Source organism: Garra rufa, chromosome 3 (assembly GCF_049309525.1).
Source record: "Garra rufa chromosome 3, GarRuf1.0, whole genome shotgun sequence".
In the NCBI taxonomy this organism is placed as follows: domain Eukaryota; kingdom Metazoa; phylum Chordata; class Actinopteri; order Cypriniformes; family Cyprinidae; genus Garra; species Garra rufa.
In genome coordinates, this window is record NC_133363.1 from 18,864,074 (window position 1) to 18,879,020 (window position 14,947).

Sequence of the window (14,947 nt, forward strand, 5' to 3'; positions counted from 1 at the left end):
AGTAACACAGCATTACTTAACTGGATTATAAACAGCTAAAGAGCCAGACAGGCTGTCTGTTTGCAGAAGTTATCTTAGTCCACTTTGCTGAACTCTCTGCTCTTGAATTAGGCTGTGTACAAAAGGGAAAGCTATTTCCAGCCAGATCAGATCCCTTTTACATAACGATCATTGAGTGACAGACGGAACAGGCAAGAACAGAAGACATCTTTTATGCATGTTGAGATCAATAAGTCTCTCTCTGTCCATAACTGAGGACCACTAAAAATGGTTTGTGGTTCACATTTCGAGAAAAGAACATCATAAATGTACATCATCTTTAACGCACAAGATGAGAGGTTGCTAACTAGGCTTACAGTGAGGACAGTAAGGCAAATAACCACTTAGCATTAGTCCGTTATACTCACCTCTCCCTCTCTGTAATTAGATTCTGTGATTAGAGGGTGTGTAAATATACAGTTATGCAAACGGTAGAATGTCGAATAGGATGTTGAGCAAATTAAGACACCGGCTGCATCAAAATTCACACTTATACTAAAGAACAAATTATATGCTATACTGGTAATGGGAAAGTCTATACTTTTAAGAATTCAGTAAGTGCACCAATATTGTGCTACTACTCTATAAAATTATATATTTAAACTGCTATATCTGCTTATCCATTTTGTCTTTTAGCTAAATTCATTACTTTTAAATTCAATGTTAATTACCTTCATACATTTTAAACTGTAACTCAAGTTTCCTGACACTTAACAAAAATAAAACACCAGAAACAGCTTCTACTCTTTAGGATGTACCATATGTTACCCTGGACCACAAAACCAATCATAAGGGTACATTTTTTGAAATTGATATCCAAAACAAAAAAAAAAGACTTTCCATTAATGTATGGTTGGAATCTGAAATATATATACAGTGTATTGAGAAAATCGCCTTTAAAATTGTCCAAATAAAGTTCTCATCAATGCAAATATTTACGGTACTAACAAAATATATCATGAAATATGATCTTAATATCCTAATGATTTTGACATAAAAGGAAAACTGATAATTTTGAACCATACAATGTATTTTTGGCTATTGCTTCAAATATGCCTGTGCTGCTTAAAAGGAACACTCCACTTTTTTGGAAATAGGCTCATTCTCCAACTCCCTCCTTAGCTAATAAGTTGAGTTTTACCATTTTGAAATCCATTCAGCCGTTCTCCTGTTCTGGCGATATCACTTTTAGCATAGATCATTGCATCCTTTAATGCGCCTGCTGCGTCCATATTACAGCAGCAAACTTCCTTGACTATTACACCTGAATGGGAGGGTACAGCCGTGGCCAAAAGTTTTGAGAATTACATAAATATTGGAAATTGGAAAAGTTGCTGCTTAAGTTTTTATAATAGCAATTTGCATATACTCCAGAATGTTATGAAGAGTGATCAGATGAATTGCATAGTCCTTCTTTGCCATGAAAATTAACTTAATCCTGAAAAAAAACTTTCCACTGCATTTCATTACTGTCATTAAAGGACCTGCTGAGATCATTTCAGTAATCGTCTCGTTAACTCAGGTGAGAATGTTGACGAGCACAAGGCTGGAGATCATTATGTCAGGCTGATTGGGTTAGAATGGCAGACTTGACATGTTAAAAGGAGGGTGATGCTTGAAATCATTGTTCTTCCATTATTAACCATGGTGACCTGCAAAGAAACGCGTGCAGCCATCATTGCGTTGCATAAAAATGCCTTCACAGGCAAGTAGAGGTCGACCGATATATCGTCCGGCCGATATATCGCGCCGATATTTGCCATTTTTTAATATATCGGCATCGGCCGATATCCGTGTTTAGTAGCGCCGATTTAAAGACAGGCACGTCTGTGGGCAGCCCCGTGTTTTTGGTGCGGTATATTGCGCTGCTGTGAAGGACCCCAAGCCAAAACTTTTGTAAGATTCCATAACATTTCTGAGAGATCAAGGTAAGGATTAAATTCTGATATTTCAAAGTCCCATGGCCATATATGTACTATATATTACTAGTAAACTATGAAGTTTTGCTTTCACTTAGTGAAAGAAAGCATAGAACCGTCGGTAACTGGCATAATGCTACAGCTGGTTAAAGGTTTGCTTACTTGCAGTTAAGTTTAAAGACTGTAGTCTAAAACGATCAGCAGCTTGTTTGCTAACATATTAGCCCCAATGTTATAAGTTCTGTATTATTTTTCCTGTATTGGAGTCAGAGAATTTCACTCTGCGTGGGGTGGAGAACGCTGCGGCTCTCACAAACAATGCAGCGTTGCGATTACTCCGCCCCGCTCGGAGACAGTGATGCACGGAAGGAGGTTATATCCGCGGGTTGGGTCGGGTAATAAAAAAATGAATTCGTGTAACTTGTGGGTGGGTCGCGCGTGGATGAGATAAATCAATAATGATGTAAACATTAACTACATTTTCTAAAATCTGAACCTGAGTTGTGTGGTCAGGACCGTGGCGCCAGCTTCCTTTTAAATATATTTTGATGATTGCACCTGACCGCGCCGTCCTCTCCGTCACCTCAGATACTGCGAGTTTATAACTATGGTCACGTTCAGATGTAAGTAAAAGTTTTTTTTTTTCAGCACGGATTTGGCTTAAAAGCACGAGTGATTAAGCCTATATATACACTGTAAGTCTGCAGCGATGTGAAGATCAGCTGAACCATGAACCATCCATTCATCATATCAGCATGCAAAACTAAGAATTAGAATAATTGTAATAGGAAGATCACGTGCGGTTTGCTAAATCTGAGAAAAATATAAGTGCGGGTGGGTGGCAGGCAGATTACACTATTGCCTGATTTTGCTTTATTTCATCGTGAAAAATAAGATTTTGCTCTCTTTTGTCGTCAAAAGTATTCTGAAACAAGTCACAACTGAGCCACTGTGCATCTCCATTTAAACAGCGGTGTTTCGTTTATGAATGAACGTGCGTTTTTAAACGAATCTAGTGAAATGATTCAATTTCTCATTCATAAAGAGAGCCATTTGCTTTATTCAGGAATGAATCAGCTGTTCAAACAAATCAAATGAATGATATGATTCACTAATTAAATCAGTGTCTTGCCGCCATCTGCTGGCAGGTCCTCTCAGTTACGTATATAAATCATTTAAAGTTTAACATTAATCTCAGCTCTTAAACTTATGTAAATTATTGACAGTTTTTATATTATCTGTTTTATATATTTAATACTTGGTCAGTTTGACTTGTTTGGTTAACTTTGGTTAAATCTTTTATAATAATACTGTGCAGTGCAGATGGTTCATTGTGTTCATTGTTCATGATGTAAAGTTTAGAAATGATGTGCATCCTTTTTAGATTGACATTTTAGCATGCAAATAAAGGGGAGAACTTCAAGATATCGGCCCTAAAAATCGGCAGCACATATCGGCCATCGGCTGACCCTGACCTCTAAACATCGGCATCGGTTATAGAAAACCCCATATCGGTCGATCTCTACAGGCAAGGATATTGTGGCTACTAAGATTGCACCTAAATCAACAATTTATAGGATCATCAAGAACTTCAAAAAATAAGGTTCAATTCTTGTTAAGATGGCTTCAGGGCATCAAGAAAGTCCAGCAAGCTCCAGGATTGTCTCCTAAAGAGGATTCAGCTGTGGGATTGGAGTGCCACCAGTGCAGAGCTTGCTCAGGAATGGCAGCAGGCAGGTGTGAGTGCATCTGCACGCACAGTGAGGCGAAGACTTTTGGAAGATGGCCTGGTGTCAAGAAGGGCAGCAAAGAAGCCACTTCTCTCCAAAAAAAACATCAGGGACAGATTGATCTTCTGCAAAAAGTATGGCGAATGGACTGCTGAGGACTGGGGCAAAGTCATCTTCTCCGATGAAGCCTCTTTCCGATTGTTTGGGGCATCTGGAAAAAGGCTTGTCTGGAGAAGAAAAAGTGAGCACTACCATCAGTCCTGTGTCATGCCAATAGTAAAGCATCCTGAGACCATTCATGTGTGGGGTTGCTTCTCATCCAAGGGAGTGGGCTCACTCACAATTTTGCCCAAAAACACAGCCATGAAGTTGCACCCTCCAACAGCAACTTCTTCCAACAATCCAACAACAGTTTGGTGAAGAACAATGCATTTTCCAGCACGATGGAGCACCGTGCCATAAGGCAAAAGTGATAACTAAGTGGCTCGGGGACCAAAACGTTGAAATTTTGGGTCCATGGTCTGGAAACTCCCCAGATCTTAATCCCATTGAGAACTTGTGGTCAATCCTCAAGAGGCGGGTGGACAAACAAAAACCCACTAATTCTGACAAACTCCAAGAAGTGATTATAAAAGAATGGGTTGCTATCAGTCAGGATTTGGCCCAGAAGTTGATTGAGAGCATGCCCAGTTGAATTGCAGAGGTCTTGAAAAAGAAGGGCCAACACTGCAAATACTGACTCTTTGCATAAATGTCATGTAATTGTCGATAAAAGCCTTTGAAACGTATGAAGTGCTTGTAATTATATTTCAGTACATCACAGAAACAACTGAAGCAAAGATCTAAAAGCAGTTTAGCAGCAAACTTTCTGAAAACTAATATTTGTGTCATTCTCAAAACTTTTGGCCACGACTGTAGTTCCTAATCTTATCGGCCTAGAAAATCGCAGCTTTACATTTTCCGCCGGTATTAGTACACGATATAACTACAGAAGATTCAAGTTTTAAATAGGAAAAATATCGAAACTTGTTGGTCATTTTTGAATGCTATATTGGTCTAATAGGATTCAATGATCTATGCTAAGCTATGCTAAAAGTGATATTGCCAGAACAGGAGAACGGCTGAATGGATTTCAAAACGGTAAAACTCAACTTATTAACTCGGGGGGAGTTGGAGAATGAGCCTATTTCCAAAAAAAGTGGAGTGTTCCTTTAAGACTTGTTTTGTGGTCCAGGGTCACATATATGTAAACATAGTGCATGATATAATTCTCGAGGAAGTACATCTAATTTTATATGTCAGGGTTATTTCACCTAAAAATTCAAATTAGCCCATTATTTACTCGCCCTCCAGGCATCCTAGGTGTATATGACTTCCTTCTTTCAGATAAATGCAATCAGAGTTACATTAAAAATTATCCAGGCATTTCCAAGATCTATTATGGCAATGGGTGGGTGTTTCTCTTCATCAGTCCAAAACAAGTCCTAAAAAGTGCATCCATCCATAATAAAAAGTGTAGCCAATTTATTTAAACCTTGCTGAATAAAAAAAAAGAAAACACTGACCCTAAACTTTTGAACGGTAGTGTAGATTGTGTATTTTGCTTTTACAAATCTCTAACAGACATGCAAAACTATTTATTTAAATAAGTATTCTGTGACGTTAGCATTATAGACATGCCTAAACCTGTTCTGTTCCCTACACACAAAAACACACATGCATGCAGAAACATGCAGCACACACACACACACTCACTCTCACACAGGTGCAACCAGGAGGGGGATGTGCCTGACAGCCACTAGCAGGTGAGGAACTGAAGTATTCAAATAAGGTCCGAGAGTGAGTTCAAAGAAGGAAGGAGATAAGAGAACTCAACATGAAGCAAACATCCAATAAAAAGAGTGGCTCAACATCCTGCCACTGTTCATCAACGCGCGCACACACACTCAGGAGAACTGCACCAAAGCTGAGGTCACGCGACTGTTGTGACCTTTACTGCCTTCTTAAAACATCAGAGAGTCACAACATACACACACACTTCCTGCAGTTTCGCCTGTCACTGGTATTTCCTTCGGTCATGACTCATGGTTCAGCAGTCTCCATTATGTGGCACCAACCCGATGATCCCAGAAACTGCAATTATGCCTCTCCTTCTAAGCCTGTCAGTAGATCCTTCATCCTCTTGTTCATACACCCATTTGCCTTCCCCCTTCTTGCATGGAGAAATTTGCTGATTCATTCCAAAGTGAACAAACTTGTAGCCAGCATGAGTTGTGGACAAACCCTGTTACTTCAACAAGGTCGGTATTTAAAGTCCAAATAAGACACTTATTTTGCAATTACATGTGTGACAGCATGTGTTAAAAAGTGCAGTTGTATGTAGCAAAGTGCAACACACTGTGTGAGTGTTAATGAGAGGAAGGAGGGGAGAAAAAAAAACACCATCTTTGTGTTTCTGGCCAAAGCCACAGCTGTCCCTCTATATACCTCCCTCCCTCCAACTCTTTCACAGACCGTCTGTTAGTCTCCATCAATGATTGTCTGTTTACTTCTCCCTTGATTTTTCCATCCTCTTTTTTAACTTCATTTAACACTGCCATTAGTTCTCATTTTCTAAACGACTTTACATCATTAATGCAGTGACTCAGTCAATCATGCCCTGAAAACACATTTAGTTAAAAAATGATTTTCTTCCCTCATGCTTTACCCTCCCAGTCTGTATTTTTGTTTTCTCCTCCCTTTTATTACCCGCAGCAATTTTCCTTAACACCAAGCCACATCTGTAACATTGTTACTGAAGCATTTCTGTCTTTTAAGTATTTTAAAATACTATACACTTAATATCCAGGGAAACCAAACACTTGCTGTGCGGAAAGTGAGATTATAATGACTTTATTGCTTCTCCCCATGGCAGCATGCCACACCGGCTCCTTCCACGCCAAAATTGGTATCTTGCTTCTGACAATTTAAGTAGTTTTAAATGAAAAGGATTAAGACTCTCAAGGGACCGCCACGTCACGCATTATTGTTTACTAAAAAGCTAGGAAAGTTGGCAAAGCGGATTTAGCATGCTGACATGGGTTTGGATAACGTGAGGAAGCAAGCGGGTACGTTTGTTTAGTTGTGTGGCTTGCAGACTGGGGGAGGGTACGAGAGACATGAGGTGTATGCCAAACCACATGATCATCCCTTTTTCTTCTTTTTTCAAACTGCTGGAGGTTTTCTCCTGAGAAAGGTTATGGTTAATCTTGTCACTCATCTTTGACTTTACCTAAATGAAGCTCTCACAAACCAGTATTTTAATATTTTTTAAAACAGTCTTTAGATTCATCGATTTGTCTTTTTACTTACACGAAAAAGATCCACTTGGCTAACAGTTCTTAGTATCAAAAACACTGCTGTCTCAAGGCAATAGGAGCCATCAAATTGCAAAGTAAAAATGGCAACACATTGTTGATCAATAGGTACCTGGAGAGTTGTTATTTATATACAGCTGGGTGAATTATTTCTGTGGTGGTTGTTAGTAGCCATGTCATTTATTATATGTATAATAGGAAGTATGCATGTTTCTGGAATCGTGGACACAATTTTCGCCACCTACTGGTGTAACGATGTAGCTTGCAGAAAGGGTCACTGAATTATTATATTTAGTGAATGGAAAATAATCTAATCTCTGTATTGAATGAAAATCGCCACTGTGTACTAGAGACGCCAATTTCCAACAATTTCCCTGCTGAGATGGTAAAATGGTGAGTCTCACATTTTCCATATTTTAGAGGCTTTTTAAATTAAATTACACAAAATATTTAACTACTGAGAGTTTCTTCAGGTTCATCACCTCACCGACATTTAACGCGGTGTACGTGTATGTGACGTCACCGCTAGTTACGGGATAACGCGCATAAGAAGTCAAAATACAGTTAACATAGTAACTAATGTGCTCTCCCTTAGAGCTTAAAGTTTCTGGAAATAGAATGTGGGTCAACTGCAGATTGACGCTTAAACACACACTTATATTCTGTCCATCGGCTCGTATTGATACGGTGGCCGCGTAAAGATAACTTGAACACTGCTGCAATTGCAAAGCGCACTTATCTATGAATATACAATGGGTTCTTGACCTGCATGTTGCCTTTATCGCGGCTTTTGTTTAGTGTATAGATGATTCTAAACGACTAGTTTACTTTTAGTTAGTAAAGCTTTCACAAACCAATCTTACCTCGCAGTCGTAGAGATCCGTTAGCTGGTCAATAATCCACTCTTCCAAATTAAGTCTCTTTCTCAGTTCTTTCCGGTCGTATTTCACTGTGACCCGTCCTTGCTTGCGGACCGGGGTCTCGGCTTCTTCGGTTGAGCCGGTGGGCGTCTGGAAGTAAACGCGAGCTTGTTGGCTCGATTCTGGACTTGTTACCGCCGCCATAGTCCGCTAATGTGCTGTGAATAACAACCGGCTAATACAGTAGATCAGGTTTTCTTCCCCGTGTTTGCTGAGCAATGTGATTTAAAAGGCCACTAATAGAGATATTTATTCCTACTCGCAGAACTCAATGGCATTTGGCAACTACTTGATAATATTTCTAAAGTCATATAAAGTTACTTCTATATTTGATTGTTTGTTTCGCTTGGTCTTGTCACAATCTATCACGTCGCTAAGCACTTACAGGACTGCAAACCGCGTGTCTCCCTTTGCTTTAAAAAGTAAGCCACAAACGCTCAAATCACTTCAAACTCCAGCGTCTTCCTCGTGGCCCACTGTTTTCCTTCAAATAAAGATGGAAGCCGTTTGCAAAGATTTATCCGTTCATTTAAAGTGAAAGGCAGACTTGTCTCCCTCTAATACAAACGAAAACAAACAGTGCAGTGTCCCCCTTCTTTCCTTCTTTTTTTTGTCCTTCCTTTCCCCCTCCTCTCTCTTCCTACTCTGCTTCCCTCACCCGAGTGATGTGTATGTAACCCCCTCTGAGCCACGGCTGTCCTTTCTCTCCCTCCCTCTCTGCCTGTCTCTCTCTCCCTCTCTGCCTGTCTCTCTCTTCCTTTCCCTCCCCTGTCTGTAACGCTGACTAATAAGTTTACCAACCCTCACTTCAGGCTAAATACAACCAGATAATCCTGTTATTTCAAGTAAGTTGGCAAAATGAGAGAAATAAAAAACAAGGTTTCTTTAAAGCTTAAGTTTTACAATTAAAGAAGTAATGTGTTGGAACCACTTTCAGGACTATTTTATAGTTGATAAACGATAAAAACATTAAAATCCAGTCACAAGCTTTAAAGAGCTAGAGCATTTAAAGTGGCAGAAGAGTGTAGCACACTCATAACACAGAGAACGTTATCGTCTGTTGGTGTGGACGCCAATTATTATCGTTTTTGTCTGTGACCTCCAAACAAACTTTAGAAGCTGTTTTATTTATGTGGAGCGGGTCGCCCCCTCATGGGCGCTGCCAAATTGACATCACATGACTAATGAGCCACCAATATCGTACAATTTTTTGAGGTTTAATCTACAAGAAAAAGCTCCATATGTGAATGTGTGGTATGAAATGTGACCCTGGACCACAAAACCAGTCATAAGGGTAATTTTTGGAAATTGAGATTTATACATGATCTGAAAGTTGAATAAATAAGCTTTCCATTGATGTATGGTTTGTTAGGATATTTGAAAAAAGGGTGGAAAAATCTAAATACTGAATTACCTAAATTACGTCCAAATGAAGTTCTTAGCAATGCATATTACTAATCAAAAATTAAGTTTTGATATATTTACGTTAGGAAATGTACAAAATATCTTCATGGAACATGATCTTTACTTAATATCCTAATGAGTTTTGGCATTAACAAAGGTTGATCATTTTGACCCATTCAATGTATTGTTGGCTATTACTACAAATATACCCGTGCTACTTACGACTGGCTTTGTGGTCCATGGTCACACATAGAGAAAAACATAAACAAAAAGAACAAAAGATAAACAAACAACTTTATTAAAGAAGCAGGATTTAGTCAACAAACTTAATGCATCTAGTCCAAATCCGATACTACTGGGACAAAAAGTCAGCTAAATAAGAAAAGTTCATTTGAAATAACATCTTATTTCTCTTACAATTTATGTCTTATGGCAGAATTGCCAATCTGACATTTCAAAGCTTACTCAAAGCAGCTTAAAGAGTTATGAAGTCTTCCATCGTTTATTAAAAATACAAAACAAACAAAAACAAAATAATAAAAAGTGGAATGTTGTTAGATTGCTGTGGGCTGATTATAGAGGCCACATAACATTCCTACCTCTACTATGATGTTTTACAAGTGGCATGAAGACAATGCATTATTCAAAATACTGTGTCTGGATCTTACAGTCCAATAAACCCACTGCACTGTGACACAGTTTTCTCATACATGCATTCATAGATGTAGACATACCTATTTAAATATGCAATACTTTAAGAAATCATTACTGATTATTGATTGGCTACTGAATTGTGCTAATAAATCTAGAGCAGGTTTGTATGTGTACTTCTTGCAACTCTGCTATGGTCTCAGCATTTTATGATCTCTATATAGTAGGTGTGTGAGGGTTAAGTGGGTAAAGCTGTACGTGCTGGATTTGTGAATTGATTCTTGTGTGAACTTGTAATAATCTCATAAGAATGGTTAATAGAGGATATACTCAGACATGTTAGATCCACCTTATGAAATAAAATACTTGTCATTTTACTCATGTGTTGTGATGTGTTGTGCAAGATGAGTAATTTTATTCTAAAAAGTGAAATTATTGTGTAAGCTAGGATAAAAAGGAGGGAGGTAAAATGACTCAAAACAAATCTTCCTCGATTTCCGCAGGCAGTCACCCAGGCAAAATCTCAAGGTGAGAGTTCAGGTACAATGAGTCCTGAGTAATCAAAAATGGCAGCAGTACAAGGCTGAAATAAACGCATGTGCATTATCCGTATTTCCGCCAGGGGTCTGGATTACCTTACGTTTGACACAGACCTGTGCGGATTTACAGAACACATTCTCAAAACATTATTCATGAAAATAAACAATGTAATGTGCTTTGTCTCCGCTTGTCAACCCCCTCCTTAAAAAGCATTTCTCTGAAATCACAACATGATTCACTGTCTTTATGACTGTCCCAGTATCAGATGACTACCTCAAAATAAATTCTGACCAATACGTATCAAATTACGCAACCAGCACAGAGAAAGACAGTACATATACTTAGTGTGAATTAACAACCAAGACATTAATCTCACTAGTGTTACTGCTGCCACCTGGCTGAACTGAAAGATGTCAACACAACAAACAACAGATAGAGAAAGAGAAATGGCAGCAGAGTGTTAGGCAAACTGAAAACGACCTATATTAAGAGTATAACAACAGAAAGCCAGTGAGATAGGGATCTGGAGAGGAACAGAGCGAGTGAGGATGCCTGCAGTGGGTGGGGAGAGGAAACAAAAGCGCCATTTTGATGAGAGATTAGTTTGATTAGACCACAGCTGTGGCCATTGAGAGAAACTGAAGGAATGATGAAAAAAAAAACACAATGCATTTATTACACAGCTGTTGTGTGTAGCATTTGTGTAAAAATTCAGGCTCCAGCACAGTGCTTCTCAACCTTTTTGAGTGCAAGACCCCCATTGTCCACAACAAAATTCAAAGGCCTCATGACTTTTTTTTTATAATTTACTGGATAATGATTAAAGATTTAAATATATATATGCATACAGTAAGGAAAAAAAATATTTGATTTGATCTTGTACGTTTGCTCACTGACAAAGAAGTGATCAGTCTCTCTCATAAATTCAATGGTTGTTTATTTGAACAGTGAGAGACAGAATAACAACCAAAAAATAAAAAAATAAAATCCAGAAAAACACATTTCAAAAACGTTAGAAATAGATTTGCATTTTAATGAGTAAAAATAAGTATTTGACCCCTTCGCAAAACCCTTGCTGGCAATCACAGAGGTCAGATGTTTCTTGTAGTTGGCCACCAGGTTTGCACACATCCCAGGGGGATTTTTTTGACGCACTCCTCTTTGCAGATCCTCTCCAGGTTTTGAAGCAGACGTTTGGCAACTCGAACATTCAACTTCCTCCACAGATTTTCTATGGGATCAAGGCTAGGCCACTCCAGGACCTTAATGTGCTTCTTCTTGAGCCACTCCATTGTTGCCTTGACCGTGTGTTTTGGGCATACCCATCCACGACCCATTTTCAATGCCCTAGCTGGCTTCAATGACCTGGCCCTAATGGTACATGGCTCCGTCCATCGTCCCCTTGTGGGTGCTGCAGGATTTCAGTCCTTCACGGCATAGTGTGTTACCAATTGTTTTCTTGGTGACTATGGTCCCAGCTGCCTCAAGACCATTGACAAGATCCTCCCGTGTACAATGATCATGAGAATGGTGAGGAATCATCCCAGAACTACACTACCAGTCAAAAGTTTGGACACACTTCCCCATTCAATAGGGAAGTGTGTCCAAACTTTTGACTGGTAGTGTAGTTCTAGGATGATTCCTCACCATTCTCATGATCATTGAAACTCCACGAGGTGAGATCTTGCATGGAGCCCCAGACTGAAGGAGATTGACAGTTATTTTGTGTTTCTTCCATTTGCGAATAATTGCACCAACTGTTTTCACCTTTTCACCAAGCTGTTTGGCGATGGTCTTGTAGCCCATTCCAGCCTTGTGTAGGTCTACAATCTTGTCCCTAACATCCTTGGACAGCTCTTTGGTCTTGGCCATGGTGGAGAGTTTATAATCTGATTGACTGATTGCTTCTATGGACAGGTGTTTTTCATACAGGTAACAAACTGAGATTAAGAGCACTACCTTTAAGAGAGTGCACCTAATCTCAGCTCATTACCTGTATAAAACACACAGTTCGTATATAACAAAAATGTTGTTGAGTGAGGTAATTACAAAAAACAAACATAATATTATTTTAATGCTTGTTTTGTTTTATTTTAAACCAGTTTAAGTCATCTTGATGCTCCCTTGGAAGTTTGCTGAGGCTGCCTGGTTGAAAAAACATTTATATTCTGACCATTTATAACACGTTTGTTGGCACACAATAAAATATTATATCAACTCTATGCTATTGATTTAATAATACTATATGTGACCCTGGACCAGAAACCCAGTCAGGGTCAATTTTTTTAAACTGAGATTTATGAATTATCTAAAAGCTGAATAAATAAGCGTTCCATTGATGTATGGTTTGTTAGGATGAGACAATATTTGGAGATACAACTATATGAAAATCTGGAATCTGAGGGTGCAAAAGAATATCGCCTTTAAAGTTTTCCAAATGAAGTTCTTAGCAAAGCATATTACTAATCAAAAATAAGTTTTGATATATTTACGGTATAAAATGTACAAAATATCTCCATGGAACATGATCTTTAATTAATATCATAATGATATTTGCCATAAAAGAAAAATAATTTTGACCCATACAATGTATTGTTGGCTATTGCTACAAATATACATACAGCATATAGCCCCTGTGTTTGGAACAAGAATTATTCCCCTGGTTGGTAATGTCCATTTCATGTTCCATGTGTATGCTATAACACTAGATGGCAACAGTGGACTGTTTGACTGTGAAAGACCTTAAGTCAGTCCTGCCTGACTGTAACAAAGAAGCTTTTGAGGAGGTTTCAGAGCTTTTGGCACACATTTCTGCTATCTAAAAAGTAATGTGATCAGCCTTTGCTGCTACTGTAGACTGTGTCAGGGATTTCTCATTAGATGAAACAGGGAAAAAAGACAAAGCAAATAAAGAAAAAACTTTCTGGAAAGTTCAGACATCTTTAAATGCCATTTTCAAACAGATATGTTTTGGATAAGGATGTGCGTGTGTTTGTTAACTTGTGTCTCTGGGCTAAAATACAATGTGTCTTTGTGAATGCTTGGCTTTTGGTCAAAAATAGTCTCTGATTAAAGTGACTGGAGCACTCACTAATCGAAGTTTCAGTTATATCTCCTCTCATGACCTTATATTCTCATCTTTCCCTCTCGCTGCAGTAGTTATTATTCAGCATCAAACTTTCTGCTTCAGCTTTACCAAAGTTGCATGCCCTCTTGAGTCCACAAATCACATTCTTCACAGGCAGGGTTGTTCGACACAATCAGAGCACAGAATGAGAGGCCCAGCTGGGCTTGACATTGAAAATATGCATCTCTGTGTGTGGTGAGTGTCCCAAAAAGTAATAAAAGTTGAGAACACTTGCAAGGTGCACCTTTGAAGGGTCACTGTTTGACTGTCTTTCTGTTTTCTGGCTCTCCCTGGAGAATTGTTGTATATTTTCATCTGGGAAGAGGACACCTGTTCAGGAATGAGGAGGAGAAAGGGGGGCAGTATTAATGGGTGTTGACAGGCTGAAACCTTCCTGTATGCAGCAAAAAGAAGACTGAAGACTGGATCAAACATCCACCTAACTCATTTTAACTTTAATATGGTTATACAGTTTGTAATTTAATTGAGAGATTGATCAAACTGAACGTATGGATAAAATTTAAGCAGAATTACATAATTATTTATATTTATATATAGACTACATGTACATTCTTACTCTGTTACATCATGGCTACGTTTGAAACCACATAGGCGTACTCTGAATCAGAACTTCATTTGAATTTAAGACCATTAAAAATGTATGGTATGAAGGTGTGTATGCATGTAATCTAGACTTACTACATTTGTCATGTCTAGTCATTGCATTGTTACGTGTCTACCATTATCAGCCATTTACGAATGGTATCCCATGACCTCTTAGATAGTGTCCACTGGATGTGCACCTTATCCGGCTAGTTTTCGCCTACTGTTTTATGAATACTATGAATTTGGACATACTAATCTTGTCACACACTGTTTTTCGCATGCTATATGCGAATGTAGGCATATTCAGACAAAGGGCAGCTCTGAATTAAAAAAAAAAAACTTGATCTTGGCTGCAGACAAGCACAGCTGCTGATGAAAATAGGTGCTCTGACCAAAAATGTTCCTCAACCGTGAAGACAAGCGAAGCAGGCCTAATACAAACAATGATATTTCCTGGTGCTGTAAATATCAGACCGCTGGTAAATCAAATCAGAGCACTGAAAATAAATATCCTAATTCATAATTTAAGATTATACTTGGTAATGTGTAACTCTGAGGAATGACAGGTTGGAATGTATTTAATTGTAAAAAAATAAAATAAAGATAAATTGTAAGTTTAACTATTTTTATATAATGTTGGCTAGAGTTAATAGTT

At 38.5% G+C, this 14,947-nt stretch overlaps 1 protein-coding gene across 1 annotated transcript in view; it reads right to left on the bottom strand.

The window, feature by feature from the left end:
- The window catches only part of ppp1r14bb (protein phosphatase 1, regulatory (inhibitor) subunit 14Bb), a 35,321-nt gene extending 26,684 nt beyond the window's left edge, over positions 1-8,637 (bottom strand). The window contains exon 1 of the mRNA XM_073836883.1: positions 7,908-8,637. Coding sequence (XP_073692984.1) covers positions 7,908-8,108 — 201 coding nt within the window. The 5' untranslated portion in view covers positions 8,109-8,637. The remainder of the gene's footprint in view (positions 1-7,907) is intronic.
- Positions 8,638-14,947: the final 6,310 nt, after the last annotated feature.